The sequence below is a fragment of the Mus caroli genome, unplaced genomic scaffold (assembly GCF_978045245.1).
Source record: "Mus caroli unplaced genomic scaffold, Mus_caroli_1 scaffold_16, whole genome shotgun sequence".
NCBI lineage: Eukaryota > Metazoa > Chordata > Mammalia > Rodentia > Muridae > Mus > Mus caroli.
In genome coordinates this window covers 76,862,728-76,879,485 of record NW_028227271.1, presented here as the reverse complement: position 1 = coordinate 76,879,485, position 16,758 = coordinate 76,862,728, and the positions used below count along the sequence as shown (strand labels likewise).

General features: G+C 49.2%; 1 protein-coding gene across 1 annotated transcript in view; it reads left to right on the top strand.

Annotated features, from left to right (window-relative positions):
- The window catches only part of Ankh (ANKH inorganic pyrophosphate transport regulator), a 127,185-nt gene that overhangs the window by 88,185 nt on the left and 22,242 nt on the right, over positions 1-16,758 (top strand). The window contains exons 4-8 of the mRNA XM_021183678.3: positions 1,222-1,305; positions 6,823-6,993; positions 9,114-9,248; positions 11,518-11,610; positions 15,571-15,666. Of these exons, the coding sequence (XP_021039337.1) occupies positions 1,222-1,305; positions 6,823-6,993; positions 9,114-9,248; positions 11,518-11,610; positions 15,571-15,666 (579 nt within the window). The remainder of the gene's footprint in view (positions 1-1,221; positions 1,306-6,822; positions 6,994-9,113; positions 9,249-11,517; positions 11,611-15,570; positions 15,667-16,758) is intronic.

The window sequence follows — 16,758 nt, the reverse complement described above, 5'->3', positions numbered from 1 at the left end:
TCTAGAAGTCATGCAGCTTTCCACCCAGATGCCATTAAGACAACAAGACAACCTATAAAATGCTATTACAAATGTTAGCTACATTTAAAAAACAAAAACATTTGACAGGTTGGGGCCTCGGAACTGGAGAAGGGAGTAAAGGCAGCCGCTGCTACACAAATTCTCAACCTAGGCCTGGAGATTTGTCCATCCTGTTCTGCTCAGGCGCCATCACATGTCTCTGTGTTCTAGTTTGCTTTCTGTTGCTGTGATGGAGATCATGGACAGAAGCCGCTCGCTCGGGGAGGAAAGGGTTAATGTCCTCTCACAACTCCAGATTGTAGTCCATCACTGAGCAAGCCAAGGCAGGAGCTGGAAGCAGGAAACAAGCTGAGACTATGAAGGCACACTAGTTACTGACCTATTTCCTGTGACTTCTTCAGCCCACTTTCTTATACAACCTAGGCCAACCTGTCTAGGAGTGGAACTGTATAATGAGCCAAACCCTTCTGTATCAGTCATCAATCAAAACATTCTCCCGCCCCCACCCCCACAGACTTGCCTACAGCATATTCTAATAGAGCTATTTCCTCATTTGAGACTCTCTCTCTGAGATGAACCTTAGCTTGTGTCAAGGTGACAGAAATCTAACCGGCAATCTGTCGGTCTACTTGGCCATTGAGGTAAGACGTAAAGTTCTTACACAAATCCTGTTGTAAGCGAGCATCACCCTCCCCACCTGCTGCTGGCTGAGCTGCAGGTTGCCTGTTTTAGGGCCTTCCTCCTTGCCTCCCTCAGGCACACAAAACCAGCTCAGATCCAGGAGACCACATTCTTTCAGAGCCCTGATCTGCTCTTGACCTGATGACGTCAGTCTCTCAGAACCACCTTGGAACCTTAGCTCTAATCTAGAGCTAATTTAGGGATCAAGGGTGCTCCGGGGGCTCTCGTGTCCTCCCCTCTTGTTAGTCAGTCAGCTTCCAGCCCCAGAGACCAACCCAATCCAACCAGTCAGCTTACCTCCCCATCAGTGCTACTGAATAAGTGTGTGCCATCATCTACTCTGATCTAGCATGAAGCTAGCCACCAGATGAAGTTACTTATATCAGCAAAAGGCTTGGCAAACCCACTGCTATGACCCTAAGGGGTGGAGTGTATTTTAGGAATACCTGGTAAGCCGTAATGCCAGAAACACCATAATCCCAGCTGTGTCTCACTGAAAATTCTCTTTTTTTCCGGCAGGCGTGGACTCATGCTGGCATTCTCTTAAAACACAAATACAGTTTCCTGGTGGGATGTGCCTCAATCTCAGATGTCATAGCTCAGGTAACTATGGTCTGTGTGTCTGTCCCAGCTTCTCAGAGTGGCTGGATGGAACTGAGGTGTGGAATCATGTTTACAGTTGCGTCTGTGGGGTGCTTCCCAGCACTCAGCTCACATCCCATATGGATTCCCGTGGTTGCTTGGTGAGCGAGGGAAGGCAATGTGGTGTGATCAGAGTATGTCCAGTCTCACTAGGATGGAGTTGCTCGGATCTAAGTTATGTCTGTAAGATCTGAACCATCGATTCCGAGGTGTGAGGACGTGCAGTGATTGGTAAGGGTGCTGGTGAGATGGCTCAGTGGGTAAAGCACCTGCTGAGCAAGGATGAGGACCACAGTATAGAACGCCAGTCCTGGGTACAATGTGTAAGCAGGTTTGTCTGTAATCCTAGCACTGTGGGTGTAGAGACAGGAGGATCCCAGGGCCTTGCTCGCCAGCCAGTCTCACTGAAACAGCGAGCGCCAGGTTCAGTGCCAGATCTGTCTCAGAATGGAAGATGGAGGGTGAAGGAGAAGGATATTTACAGAAACCTCTGGTCCCCCACATGTGAATATACAAGTGAGGGCACACACACACACACACACACACACACACACACACACACAGGCTGACTTTGAACACCCTGAGCCTCCTGCCTCAGACTGCAAAAGCACTGGGATGATTCTTAAACATGGCTTCTTGTGTGGGTACCGTGAAGTTCTGTCTCTCACACATCATTTCCCCACTGTCTTGTTAGGGCTACTCTCTCTGTGACGAAACACCATGCAAGTGACCTAAGCAAGTTGGGGAGAAAAGGGTTCATTTGGCTTCCACTTCCACATCTTTGCCCATCATCAAAGGAAGTCAAGGCAGGAACTCAGGGTAGGATCTGGAGGCAGGAGCTGATGCAGAGGCCATGGAGAGGTGCTGCTTACTGGCTTGTTCATCATGGCTTGCTCAGCCTGCTTTCTTGTAGAACTCAGAACCATCAGCCCAGGGGTGGTACCCTTCACAATAAGCTAGGCCCTCCCCCATCAAACACCAAGAAAATGCTCTGTAGGCTTGCCTGCAGACCAGATGTTATGGAGGGATTTTCTTAATTGACGTTCCCTCTTCTCAGATGACTTTAGCTTGTGTTGAGGTTGACATAAAACTAGCCAGCATGTGCACTTTCTTTAAAATGAAGCCGGAAGTTGATTCCACTGTCTGACCACATTGTCTGAGAGGAAGGCTCCTGTTACCCTTCACTGTCCCAGCCCTCAGGGCGGACACTAGCCCTGGCTTCCCATTCCCCTTCTTACATCTCTGGGAAGAAGATGCCACCCCTACAATGTATCAGTATGAGCACAGCTCAGCTGTGCAGGTGGCGTGGGGCTTGAGAATAATGTGTGTCTGGAGGGAGGGTTAGGCTATCATCTCATCCCCCATTCCGCCTACTGGAAGGCAGTGCCTGCATTCCTCTCGGCCGTACACCCCACCTATAAGCCACTGCTTGGAAATCATCTGGTTAAACTGCTAGGTCTGCCTCCCTAAAGACGGAGAATTAAATTTCCAAATTAATTGCATTTACTCCATAGATCACTAGGAAAAGTAATTGAAAATAATCCTTGCTAACATATGTGGGGGTGTGCACCTGAACACCAGCTAGCATCATTCTTTGATATATCTTGTTAATTTTCCTGTACAGCTATTAGAGATTTGTCCCAGTGTTGCTCTCAGCATCCTCTGAGAGCTGGACTAAGCCGTCTTACCCACTCGTTATTTAATTTGAAGTGAGAGAAACGGCTCGCCTTTCAAACAGCAGCAGCCGTTCAGCGGGAGTGTGTAGATGTGTATTATTTCAAAGGCGCAAAGACAAAAGAAAGCCAAAAGTGGGGGAGAGGAATTTAGCTCTGCCTGAGATAAATATAGTAAGCATCCAGGAACAGGAAAACAAAAACGCTTGCTTATGGAAAAGACTTTACCCCACGCCTACAGCCGTTTTCCTCCTTCATTTCCAACCTGGTCCTGGCCCCTGCTTATTGGAAACAAGTCTGGTTAGGGGAAGGGAAGGAGGTCCAGATGCTGTCTGGCCCCGGGCTGTTCCTGGTAGTTATTTTAAACCTTGTTGTTTGAGTTCCTGCCACAGTTTGTTTGGGAGAATAAATATAATTTTCATTCGTAAGTCTTCTCTTCTGCCCCCCATCCCCAGTCCCCACCCCAACATGCTTATCTCGGCTCATTACCAGAAAATGTCCCTGGAAAGTAATCTGATCGTTTGTAAACAGGCCGAATGCAAAGCACTTTGAACTATCTACCTTGCCGCTGCCAATGCAAAAACACAACTCTCATCCCCAAAGGGCTAGAGATAGTTTATTCTGAAGCTAAATGTGGGCCACCATGGCCGAGGAATACAGATTTAGGTTACCCTAAATTCCATGCCGGGTGTGGTACTAGTTTGAAGATGTTTTTATAGTAACAGAACAGAGAAGATCATAAACCAAGATGCTTTCTAAATGCATTGGTGGGAACAGGTGTGCAGTCAGGTAGCAGCAAAGCGGAGCAGGGGAACTCAGCTACAAGCCATTGATGCCCTAGTTAGTGGAAACAGGGTGTTGTGTGTGTTTGTTTTAATACATTCCAAATGGTTTTATCTGTTAGTGTCAGGACATCAGGACCAGACAGAGGCGGACACGGGATGGCTATTTACAAGGCTAAAGGTAGCCCCGGATAAACTGTAATTAGGCCCTGGGTCTGTGATAGTTCATCTTCTCCATACCTAATTGACCAGTCAGACTTGCAGAAGCTTCGATGGAAGGAACAGCTTTTCCCAGGAACCTTCATAGTACGAGTGAATGAGTGAGAAAATAAATCAGTGAGAAAATTGCTTAATAATACTAAGAACTCTAGTAGCAACTCCCAATATTAAAAAAAAAAAAAATTGCCCCAGAGTCGATGGGTCCACCCAATCGTACAAGTTGAGGCACGTGACCTGCTCTCCACCTCCACACGGGACTCTCGTGCCAGCTGTCCCAGTCAGTGACAATGCCAGGGACTTGATGAAAATGCTACTGGTTTGTTTTATTCCATGACGACCCAGGTTTTCTTTGCTCATTCAGCATCGAAGTTAAGAGTTCTCCTGAAGCAGTTTGTCCTTCCTGGTACCCCCCACCCCCCACCCTCTGTCGAAGCCCACTCTTGCCTTCTAAGGCCACCTGAGAATCCTGTCAGCATAGCTGGCTTTCAGGACAGCCTTTGGCAACACCCTAACCTTGTGTGACCCTTGTACCTGCTCTGGCTGCAAAGTGTACGGGCTTGGTGACTTGAGCTGACCCTGGGGAGCTGTGGTACACTTCCCATGGGATGACCTCAGTTCCCACTTCACAGAGGAAACTGAAGTGACCACATTCTTTTCTTGTGGCTGCTGCCCCGCAAACTTAAACTTCCAGCCTCCGTGTCCCCTCATTCGGAGAGGTGAGGTCTTTCAAGGCTGCCCTCTCTACCCGCACCTCAGGTGCTTTCTCCAAAGCGTTATTAATTAGTTTTCAGTGACCCTCTGATCCCTTGGATGATTATCTGGGCACATCCACATACCCAGAAAACACAAGGGCAGCAAGCAGCTTTCTCTGGAGCCCCGTGTATCTCTTGAGCTGCATTCTGTCTTTCTCTTTATTATCACACAGTCACTTCTTGGAAGGACTGTTTCCCCTCACTGCCTCCATTTTTCCCTACTTCCTTTTCAGCATGTCTCCTGCACAGGTCTGCCTTCCCCTCCCTGTCAGCTCCGTGAAGTCACTCTGGGGCTGACTCACTCTCTCTCTCTCTCTCTCTCTCTCTCTCTCTCTCTCTCTCTCTCTCTCTCTCATTCTCTCTCTCTCTCTTTCACTGAGTACAGGGGCTAGCCTGGGGCCAGAACACGATTTCACTGGGAAAAGCATCCTCACCATTAACACAGCTGGTTGCTCCCGAGCATAATGGGACACGCTTTTGGTGGCCATGTCCGATGCGGAAGTGTGGTTCGGGACTAGAATGCAGAGTGCACAGGTGTTACTTTGAGTTGGTAAATGGTGTGGTCTGCCATGAAGAGATAAGGCTTGAGGCTGGTGCTGGGCTGTGTGCTTCAGTCTGTTACAGTTTCAGAGGGAGGCTGACAACAGCTTCACCTTGGCCTTGGGAGCTCCACTGGACCACATCCACCTGTCACCCTTGTGGTGCATGGGGCTGCTGCTCTCTAGTCACCCACACACACTTACTCCTCTCTGATGCATCTCTCCCTCTGGTCCAGGCCCTCCTCCACAGCCCTGCTCCTCAGGTTTCTGTTCTGACAGCTAAGGATTGGAGGACATGCTGAGTTCTGTATTCTCCCTCCATGCAACCAGGTTTCAGGTTCTACACACCACCACTAGGGTTTACAGAGCACTTTATGTGGATGGCAAAAATGGAGAGCTTGCTATGGATAGCCTACTTGAAGCATGCATAAAAGGGCATCCGAGGGAGGCCTGTCTAGTTAGCAAAGCAAGTAGTTAGGCATCCATTCACTGTGCCCCAGCAAGGCTTCCGCCTGCTGGTCTTCACATCTTTCAGCTCACTGCCTTTGGTCCATCTCAAAGCAGCATGGGGACACCATGGGGGTCCTTACTTCCAGCACGCCCCAGCATGTCCTCTTGGCATGGCAAATGTGGGTGACGCTGGGTGAATGAGTCAGTGAACACCTCCCCAGCTTGTGTCTGCCCAAGTCGCCCATGCTCTCGGCTGCCTGCTCATAGCCGAGCATCCATGGAGCTCCTCTGTCCTCTATGTTCTGAGGACGCAGTGTTGAAGTTGGCCACATTTCTGGCGTCTGCAGGATGCACTGTAAACTCCGTTTTCGGGACGGAGCCATCCAAGAGAGAGATTTACACTTCATCATGACTTCAGTCTCTCCTGACTACGGTCACTTACTTCTACCAACCGCACAACCCGTTTTCAACCTCTGAATATCATCACCACTGTGGTTTGGAGTTTTGTGTTTGGTAAATATGAAGCCTGCTACTTCCAAGTACAGGACATCCAGGGCTCTGACTGGATCCACAAGCGGGCATTGTAGTCGCATGTAGTTAATACGTTAATACCTTTCCCTGCTTAGTAGTTTATGTATCTTTTAATTCAGGTTGTTCCATCGTCGTTCCCAGTGGTGTTTGCAACGGCATTTTAGGGTGTTTATCCTATAATTGTTCCTGCCCATCCCCCCTTGTGTATCACTGACTGCCTTGGGTTTTTCCTCTGGTGTGGAAAAAGCCTCCGGTGGCCACTGGGGAGGAAGCTAAGAGGCCAAAGTTTCTAGGTATTTCTTAGTTGGTAAGAAATCTTAACTAGAAGTGCCATTGCCTTAAAAGACTCTCAATGGTGGATTTAACAGAACCATTGCTGTGATCCCCAGTCAACCCCGGGGGCTTTGCATCTGGGTCCCAGGAGACCAGAATCAAGTCAGCTCTCTGCATCAGTTTCTGGGTGCAAGGTGGCCTGACCTCTGAGAACCTCGTGCCTTCACTCTGCTGACCTGCCCTCTTTGCTCTCTCGCAGGTTGTTTTCGTAGCCATTTTGCTTCACAGTCACCTGGAATGCCGAGAACCGCTGCTCATCCCCATCCTGTCTCTGTACATGGGTGCGCTTGTGCGCTGCACCACACTGTGCCTGGGCTACTACAGGAACATCCACGACATTATCCCCGACAGGAGCGGCCCAGAGCTGGGGGTGCGTGCACCTTTTGACTTTCTGGACTGTTAACTCATGCTCGTTGTATGCACAAAGGGGCAGGACTCGCTGTGCAATTGTCGTCTTGTGTGTATCAAGTGTTGGTCATTCTGACTCTCCCTATCCCTCATCCCTCTCTGCCTAACCCCCAGGGCAGTCTTTACCTGCTCACCCACAGTCTCACCAAGACCCAGAGAATAGGACATGAGAACCTAGGGTGATAAGCCTAAAGATCTCGTGCTAGGAGTTTTCTGAGGGGAAAGCAGTCAGAGCAGCATGAACTCGGGGCCAGGATGACCCTAGAAGTGACCACCTCGCTTCCTCCTTGCTAAAGGAAGAGACAGTTTGTCGTGTCAGCTCAAGAGCTTTCGAACAGAGCTTCAGGCACTACCCCGTGACAGGAAATCTTAAGATATGGCCTCAAGTTTGAAACAGCTTTAGCACAGTACTCGTACCTCCATGTACTCTCTGTGGTAATCTCTTTCACGGTCCAGAAGGTTTTAGAGCTTATGGGACCTTTGTGCTTGGGTCTTATTGTTTTAGCATTATAGCCCCAGGCTCTGTTTATATTCTCTACACCAGCCAGCCCCAATTTCTTAATTGAGCATGTCCTAGGGACTGGGCAGAGCTTGAGGTACTATAGGGTGTCGGGAAGTCGTAAGACATGGCCTCTAACTCAATAAGCAAGTAAGGCCAACACAGGAGCAACAATTCCAGGGGTAAGGGTGGGGTGGGTGGGGGGACGGACAGACCTAAATGAGTCCAAAACAGGATCTACACTGCAAAGAACCTAATGGCCTCCCTTTCTGGCGGTGTGGTCTAGGAAGCCTCCTTGGAGAAGTTCGGGCCTTAAATGTCACTTAAGAGTCAAGTTGGGAGTGCCCGAGCTTTCCCATCTCGAGTCATGTGCAGTTGTGTGCACGCATACTTCTCCTACCACCTAGCTCTAAGGCAGGCAGGAAGGGTCATGTCTAACCCTGACCACATGCCACCCCCAGTCCCCAGCTTAACCAGACAATGCTTTCATGATGTCACAACAGTAATTGCGTTGACTGTGTACCTCATTCTAGGTCAAGGTGTTATTGAAATCCTACCTGGTTATTTCTACCACTTGGCCAGCCACAGTTATCTTGATAGGACTAATCTCTCTATCTCTGTCTCTGTCTCAGTCTCTCTCTGTCTCTGTTTATCACCCTGTCTCTCTTTCTCTGTGTCTATCTATCTCTCTGTATCTCTGTCTCTGTTTATCTCTCTGTCTCTCTGTCTATCTCTTTGTGTCTCTCTGTCTCTGTGTCTCTATCTATGTATCTCTTTGTGTCTCTCTGTCTCTCTGTCTCTATCTCTTTATGCCTCTCTCTCTCTCTCTCTTCACCCCCCCCCCATCCCCTCCCTTCATCTTCTGCCTCCAGCAAAGGGAAAGAAATCAAATTGCCTGAGAGGGTTTCATGACGTAACTCTTACCCTCTTAAGAAACAAAACCTAAATTTCGCAACAGAAGACGAGCTTGAAAGGTAGCGCACACCTTGGCTGTAGACATCTTGAGGCCCGCCTTGTGCTTCAGTGTGCTTTTGTTCCACTTAGGCCTCTGCTCAGTGTGTGTGGCTCCTGTGGAGGGTTTGGAGGCGGGAGTCTCTGCAGCTGAGCTCAGTAGTTCTACATTAATTAGACACATTTGTATATATTGACTGATTCCAAGCTAGATTATAATAGCTTTTTATTTCTCAGAGCTACCTCCCACTGACGTGGCTTCAAGCCAGCCACTGGGATGACACAAACAGAGCCTCATCTGAAACCTGCTTTCTGGGGCCCTGGAGCTGGGCTCCACCTTGTAGAGAGGCTGGGTCTGCATATGGAAAACAGTGGTCAGGATCCACCAGGCTTCCTCTACTGTGTGCTTTGATGTCACAGTAGCTCACCAGCTGTCTGAATTAATTTCTAATAAGACTGTACACTTAATTTTAATTCGACTTGGCATGTCTACAGCGGCTTTTCTGTATGTTATTGTGGGGCGTAATGGAGTTGCTATTGATTGGCATATGAAGGACAGGCTTTGGTTTTTAGGCTGTTTTCTGTTCTACTTCTGGAACCTAACAAGCTTTGACCTCTGTTTCCCAAAACAGGGTGATGCAACCATAAGAAAGATGCTGAGCTTCTGGTGGCCCCTGGCTCTGATCCTGGCCACGCAGCGAATCAGTCGGCCCATTGTCAATCTCTTCGTGTCCCGGGACCTTGGTGGCAGCTCTGCTGCTACAGAGGTAGGGAACTCTGTGAGCACATGGGCACATGTCGGGGGAGATAGAAAAATACCTATTCCTTTCCAGTTCATGGCAAGGGCTCAGGCAACTCTAAATCATATGACACAATGACAAAGGAAGCCATGATTGGGTGACTTGAAATTTTCCATTTCTGTGACTATGGAGACAGTGTCTTCATCCTTCTCATTTAGCACATGAGGAACTGAGGCGTAGAAGGGGGAAGACAGGACAGAACCTGCTAGAGGCTGGGATGGTGAGGACATTCTAGCTCCCTGACCTGCTTCCAGTGGCCCTTCCAGCTCTCCATGCTGTCAGCATGCAGCTATTTCACTGTTGCTGCAAAGGATGACAGGACAAGCCTGTAGGAATTCTAACAGTGCCCAGAGATTCCGCAGTGACCCAGGCTAGCCTCACCTGCTCTGTCCCTGGGCCATGCCACCTTTGGGCTCTTTGACAATCAATCCCTCCTGACGAGGGTCTCCTGTGTGTATTCACTCAAAGCTCTGGAAGTGGGTCTGGAAACTGGCTGCCATTCCGCCAGAAGGTTGACTCATCCATTCCTTTTTGCGAGAGGGGGATCAAATGGAGTGAGCTCACTTGTTTCCTCCTCCATTGCCTTCTGGAGAATTAATTCTGTAGCTGGCATCTCTGTTCCTTTAGGAAGGCTGGTGGCTTCTCATTAAGGCCTCTTGTTTACACCTGGCCTTGACTGCACTGTCAGCAGCTCCCCAGCCCAGAGCATCAGTGCCAGTTTCCATGTCCTGGGAAGAGCTCCTGTTGGCCAGGAGAAGATGCCTGTAATAAATCAAAGGCAGAATGCTTTCTCTGGCCCCTGGACTTTGGTATCTGAGTCACAGATGTCATCTTGGGTGGCTGCTACAGTATGGCAGCTTTGTCAGTCAAATACTGACTTTCCAGGTGAAGCCTATGGAACATTGATTGTGCACTAGAATTCCATCTTCCCGTGGATGAAACAAACGAGGACAGATTCTGTGTTAGGCATTTCCAAATTGCCAGCTATGGCACAGAAGCTCAGCTCACGGGGACCAGAGCTGATGGGGCTGTGCTGTGTGCTTACGCCTCGGGTGCTCATGTGCATTTTAGTCATTTCCCATCAGCCCTGGGTGGTTAATATTACCAGTGCTGCTTCTGTGGAGAAACTGACATGGGCATCTAAGTTCCCATCTTACATAGGAGCAAAGGGGAGGTTAGAATCTAGGCCTGCCTAACCATGATGCTCTCTTATGTTATGCCACACCACACCACACCACACCACACCACGCCACACCACACCACGCCACGCCAAGTTTCCTCACATAGCTGTGGCCTGTATCATGTTCTTGTGTACTGTGCAGTTGCTCTGTTCGCTAAAGCAAGTGAAGCCTGGCTTCTCCTTCCACAGAGTTAGAACACCAAGTGCCAGAGGTTAGCTGTAGGTGCCAGACATTATTTTTTTTTCTCCTTTTCATTCATGCAGGAGAAGAAAACCCTTTGCATGGAAGCCTGTTAGTGGCCTTTCCTGTATGAAATATATATTGATTTCACTGAGTAAAAATGTTGAGTTGGACCTGTCGGACCAAGCAGCCTTAAATGTGTTGCATTGGAGGGACAGTGGCACGGAGTCACTGACAAGCACGTATGCCATGCTGAGGGGCAGCATGGAGGTAGAGAAGTGGAGCTGACCTACGACTGTGCTCCTAGTGTTGTCTTGGGACCCATATCGGGCTTGAGGGGATAGCTCAGTGTGGACCAGAGTCCGCATCAACAGCTTCCATCTTTAATCCCAACGCAGTATCCTATAACAAGTTGGCTAGCTCGATGAGCCAAAGGAACGAGAGGCCCTCCCTCAGTATGTTAGGTGGAGAGCAATTGAGGAAGATACCCAGTGTCAACCTGGCCTGCACCACACACATGCAACACATGTACCCACACATATGTGAACACACACATGCGTACTGCACACACGTGCAGAACACCATGTAAGATTATGAGTGACTTGGGAGCTTGGATGGAAAGAGCCAAGATTCTGGGGTCCGAGGAGGCTGGATTGAAACCTTGGCTTTTTCAGCAGGGGATCTGGCCTGTTCTTCGTCACAGTAGTGTGAGGCATCATCTCCCCGGTATCCTTTCCACTCTGCGTCGGACGGTCAAGTGACTAGTGAATACATGGGCTGATGATGTACCTCTAGGCTTGTCACGTGCCCTGGAAGATCCTGGAGGACTTCCTGCTGGTGCCCACACTGACGCTGTCTGTTTTTTTTCCTTACAGGCAGTGGCCATTCTGACAGCCACCTACCCCGTGGGTCATATGCCATATGGCTGGTTGACAGAAATCCGTGCTGTCTACCCTGCTTTTGACAAGGTGAGACCTCTATGGCACGATGTCAGAAACACACGCCATAATGCTGCCACTTGATGGACAGGGGTCTCCCAGGGCGCTTTCCTCTGAGAATGAGGAGAGTGAGGTTTCTTTTGCTGCACATTCTGCAATGCTTTTCCAAATCGGTCTTCCTCAGGTCACATTAGTCCTCTTAGTGAACATTTTCAAGAGGGAAAGTAAGCAGCCCCCCAAGTGAAGCTTGTTGGACTTTGTTCCTATGGCTTATTATTGTCTAGTCTGTGTCGCATCTTATGGGTGCTGTTCTAGATGGCCAAGTTGTGGACGTGTGAGGCAGGGGCTTGACCTATGAGGTCACATGCCTGTCTTTCTGTAGCAGGGAGATGTGCACAGTGACTGTGTAGCAGGACTTATCTCCTGCTTGGGCGACCTCTAAAGGTATATTTATTTATGTATATGTATGTGCTGTGTGAGTCTATGTGCACCAGATACATACAGGTGCCCTCAGAGGCCAGAGGCCATCAGACCCCTTGGAGTTGGAGTTACAGATGTGGGTGCTAAGAGCTTTCTTCTCTCCAGCTTCGTACCTCCACTCTCCAGTTTAGCCAGAACCCTCAGTGGCCAGCATCTCCACCCTTTTGTGACTGATGGTCCCTCTGAGGAAGGCATCATCTGACGTCATCTTTGGCTTGGTGGGGACTGTCCGGCTTGTCATTTAATACATGTCTACTTGATTACACCTCTCTTATTGAAACAAATAGCTAGCAAAGCATACTATTTATATATAATGTTCTAAAAGAAAAAGGTGGAAGAGGAGCGACCAGCTTGACACTTGTAGCGAGCTCTGCCCTGATTTTTCCTAGCAGTCTCTCAGAGCCGTTGCTACTTCTGTTTTCTCTTATCCCCTAGTGACTATAGGGAGAAAGGCCTCCAGCCATGCTCTCCAGCAGCTCAAAATGGGCAGCTGGGCTCTGCTACTTAACTCTCACTGCACCTGCTCCCTCTCCTCTGTTGCGTGTAGTTGTAAGCTCTGCCCACCTTTACTCTGGGAGGTGATGGTGCTACCAGCCTCCACCCGGCTTCCCTTGAATAATCAGACAAAAGACACATACGCATACAGGTTGTTCCTTTTCAACTTGCCCTATGGCACAATTGCTAGGCGCTACTATCTCCCACCTGGAAAAGTGTGCCCTTAATAATGTTTTTATCTCTGCTCCTGCCACCTGCCCTAGACTTCAGTGGCTAGTCCCACCTAGGCCCTGCCAAACATCCTTGACTACCCAACTATAGCAGTGGCCACAGGCCCCAGCTCCCCCTGAGTCCTAACGTGATCACTGTGTTCTCCTCCCTCCAGAGCATGGCAGACATGCTCCTTTCTTGTGCCTGCCTTTTTCTCTGGTTCTGCCTGTACTTTCTGCCCAGCAATCGGCCCCCAGCTTTCTTTACTGACAACTCAAAAACCAATTGGGGAACAGGTTAGCATCAGCACCGCCCCCTACAATCCCCCCCTACCCCTCACTCCAACTTTTTGTGGGCACAAATGACCCATGAAGTCATGCAAACTAGGCCAGGCCAGAGCTCACAACACCCACTTTGGAACGCTCACAATGCCTTCTTCGGATAGGCCTCCTTTTCAAAGGCCAGACTTGTAGAGCACAGCTTCCTAGAGAGGTACCCAACTGCTTCCATCCCAACATCACACCCTATGTCCCGGGTATCCCCCAAGTGTAGACAAAGACCACCGTCAGCCAGCCCACCCCCAACCTGAACATGCACACTCAGTGCACACGTACATGCACATCACACTCATGCAATGCACACGCACATGCATGCAAGCAGGCACACAGCATTCTTTCACACTGCCCAGGCTCCTCCTATTCTTCCTTTCCCCTTCCCCTTCCTTTCTTGGGTACACACACTAATCATAAATTCTGACTCTCCTCTCACCTGCAGGACCCCTCCAGGTGTCCTAACAAGGGCTAGTGATCTTACGCAGGACTGTGCTGCTGAGGCCTTCCCTCAGCAGTCTGTTGGTTCCCACCCACCACCAGTTACACACATCTGGATGCAGCACACACATGGAGAGCTCTTCTCCTGGGGAGTGGTTTTGGTTGATTCACGCAGACCCCTGAGACTATGAGGGTCCAAGTTGCTTTCAGAGGTAGACCTTGTGTTAGGGAGTTAATACAATCTATAGATAGGATCACCGCTTTCATTTCAAGGAACACGTGTGTAGTGAGTCCTAGAAAACCCACTCAGCCGTCCGTCTTTGCTAAATTTCTGTTCTCCCTTTAGTAGGTAAGATTGTTTAATGCAACTTACAGACAAACTTACAGGCACTGAAATGGTGAGCTGTTGGCTGGGACCGTCCCATCTGAAGTTGGTTTTGGCTACCTTATAATAATAGAACTTAACAATACCACCCTGTGTGTCTTTAGCAAGAACACCCAATACAAACATTGTCTTACCCTTAATCACAGGTTACAAGCTATGATTTTTTTTTTCTTAATGAGCCTACCTCTGGCCAGAAACTGAAGTTACTCGGGATCCTTTTAAAACCTCACCCATTGTTGCGACACATTCCAGAGAGCAGTCACAAGCCACGGTTGGGAAGGCCATCTGGCTTCCAGTACCTCAGAGCTCTCTGTGTGGCCCAACCTTCCCTGTCTTGACTACTGTAGTTTTCGACCTCTCTGTGGGCTCCAGAGGAAGAGATGTAAAATGTTTCACATGCCTTGTAGTGGTTCTGGCTAAATATGAACCATGTGTGCAACATCTCTCTCTCTTTTTTTTTTTTTTTTTTTTTTTTTTTTTGCTGTTGCCTCTCAAAGAGCTCATCAGGCAAGTAAAATGAAACTCTTGTCAGGTACTGCTGTGCCAGCTCACTTCAGCTACGTCTGCAGAGACGTGGATGTGTTGTTCTCATATGCATGAAGAGTTCTCACACCAGCCGGCACATGGGCTAAGTGTGTTAGAGTGAGGTTGCCTCACCACCAACACCACCACCCCTTCCCCTCATTCAACTGCTGTGGAGCCAGGTGTCATGGATAGCTTCCATTCCTTGGCTCTGGAGCTAACTTGATCTATGATGGAGCAGGGTGCTTCTCTGATTTTCTCCATGTAAAGCTCCTCTTAGAGCCTGGTTGGCAGCAGGTTTCCCCCCTCACTATGATTCTTGGTGTCATGTGAGGGGATACATGAATCACCTGCTCACAGGCTTTTCTTACAGCTCAGTGTAGCCAACGCCCCTTGATATTCTGTTCTGCATAACTGCATCTCTGGGCTAGAGAGTGGGCCAGACATACGGTATTTAATCACAGAGGTCTGTGGACATATTGTCTACCCAGGCAGCTCCTACCATCAGTAGGGAGACCAAGAAGCTATCTAAGTCAGAGGTTAGAGAGACTTTCAAAAGCAGATTGGCTGGGAAGGGGATGTGCATCCAGAAGAGGTGTATTCTGAAAACCTGAAAATCCAACCGTGGGGGGGGGGGGGGGGAGACAAAGGCCTGGATGTGGGAGCCTGTTTGGGGTGCAGGTGGGAATAATGCTCTGGGGTACAGAGCAGCCTGTACGAGCTCAGGGTGAGTTTTATTCCTTTGGGAGAGAGAGAGGATCCCCAGAGGTCAGTGAGCCATGGCATTTAAGGAGACACCAACTCTGGTAGCCAGGCACAGGGTCTGCTGGAGCCAAAAAGGGGACACATGAGTCAGGAAACGGCCTTCAGAGCCAAGGCCCTTCAGGGTGAGGTGGCATCCTGGTGCCAAGGGCAGAGGACTGAAAGAGCCCAGAGTCCCCTCTGGTTAATGTTTCTGGGCAGGAGCCCGACAGCCGCTTCAGAGACCCAGCGTGACAGCCATCTTCCAAGCCGTCACTTGAAATCAGTACTCAAGGCGTGTCAAATAAAACAAGGTGTTCTTTGTGATCTGGGGGCTCAGCTGAGGATAAGTCCGCCTTGTCACCACTGTCCTTCTCTTTCCCCCAGAATAACCCCAGCAATAAACTGGCGAACACAAGCAACACGGTCACCTCGGCCCACATCAAGAAGTTCACCTTTGTCTGCATGGCGCTGTCGCTGACGGTAAGCAGGGAGTGGGGATGGGGAAGAGCCCCTGCTCTCTCCTTCTCGGGTGAGTGGGTGTGCTCCCAAAGAGGGAGATTGTGGTCTTACAGGAAAGAATCCTGTATCCCACAGTGTGATGCCTGGCTGTCTTAATTCATGACTGTTGTTCAAGACCATGGACTCTAGGAATTTACATTGTATTACATTGTATTTACATTGCTTCTCAGGTCCACAGACGTGATCAACGGGACAGCTTAAATTGGAATAATATTTGTGTGTATAAATATCCCCTTCTTGGACCCCTTTCTGTTTTATTAACTGAGTCAGGGTCTCTCATTTACCCTGGGTCCTGATGATTCAGCTACTGTACCTAAACAGCTTGCCCTATGGGATTGCTCCATCTCCCAAGTGCTAGGATCCCAGACCTTCTGTCAGACCATGCCACCCGGCAGGCATTGCATGTCTCTAGGACTTGGACCTAGAGCACTGCACATGCTAGGCGAACTCTCTCTGGGAGCTGTACCTCCAGCCGGTGCTATTCTCTTGCTATAGAATCGCCAACTCATCCTTAAAACTTCAAGTCAGCTCTGCCGATGCCATTGCCCCGTCCATCATTGAATTAGTATATTTTCTCTAGAAATGTCTTTCCTAATTACACTGTACTGATACAGCTGACTTGGCCATATTATGAGGGCCTCTCCTGAGCCCCATCAAGTCTGTATAAGTACAGAGGACACAGCTGTGTCTGAGAGTGGACAACACTGAGATGTTGGTGTCTGGATATACATGCTCTTCCTCCTCTTCCTCTTCTTCCTCCTCTCCCTCTCCTTCCTCCTCTCCCCCCCTCCTCCTCTTACTCCTCTTCCTCTTCTTAGCAGAGTCTAACTATGAAGCACAAAGTGGCCTGGAACTCACTGTGTAGACCAGGCCGACCTAGACTTCACAGAGATTTGCCTGCCTCTGCCTCCCAGGAGTCTGGGTGTACATTCTTAAGGAAACAACATATCCTAGCTTTACCAAGCCCCCATGTGGAAAGACAATTTTCAGAAAGCATGAGGGAAGGGGTACATGCTGTAAAAGCCAAAGGACATACTGTACAATCTAAGGCTG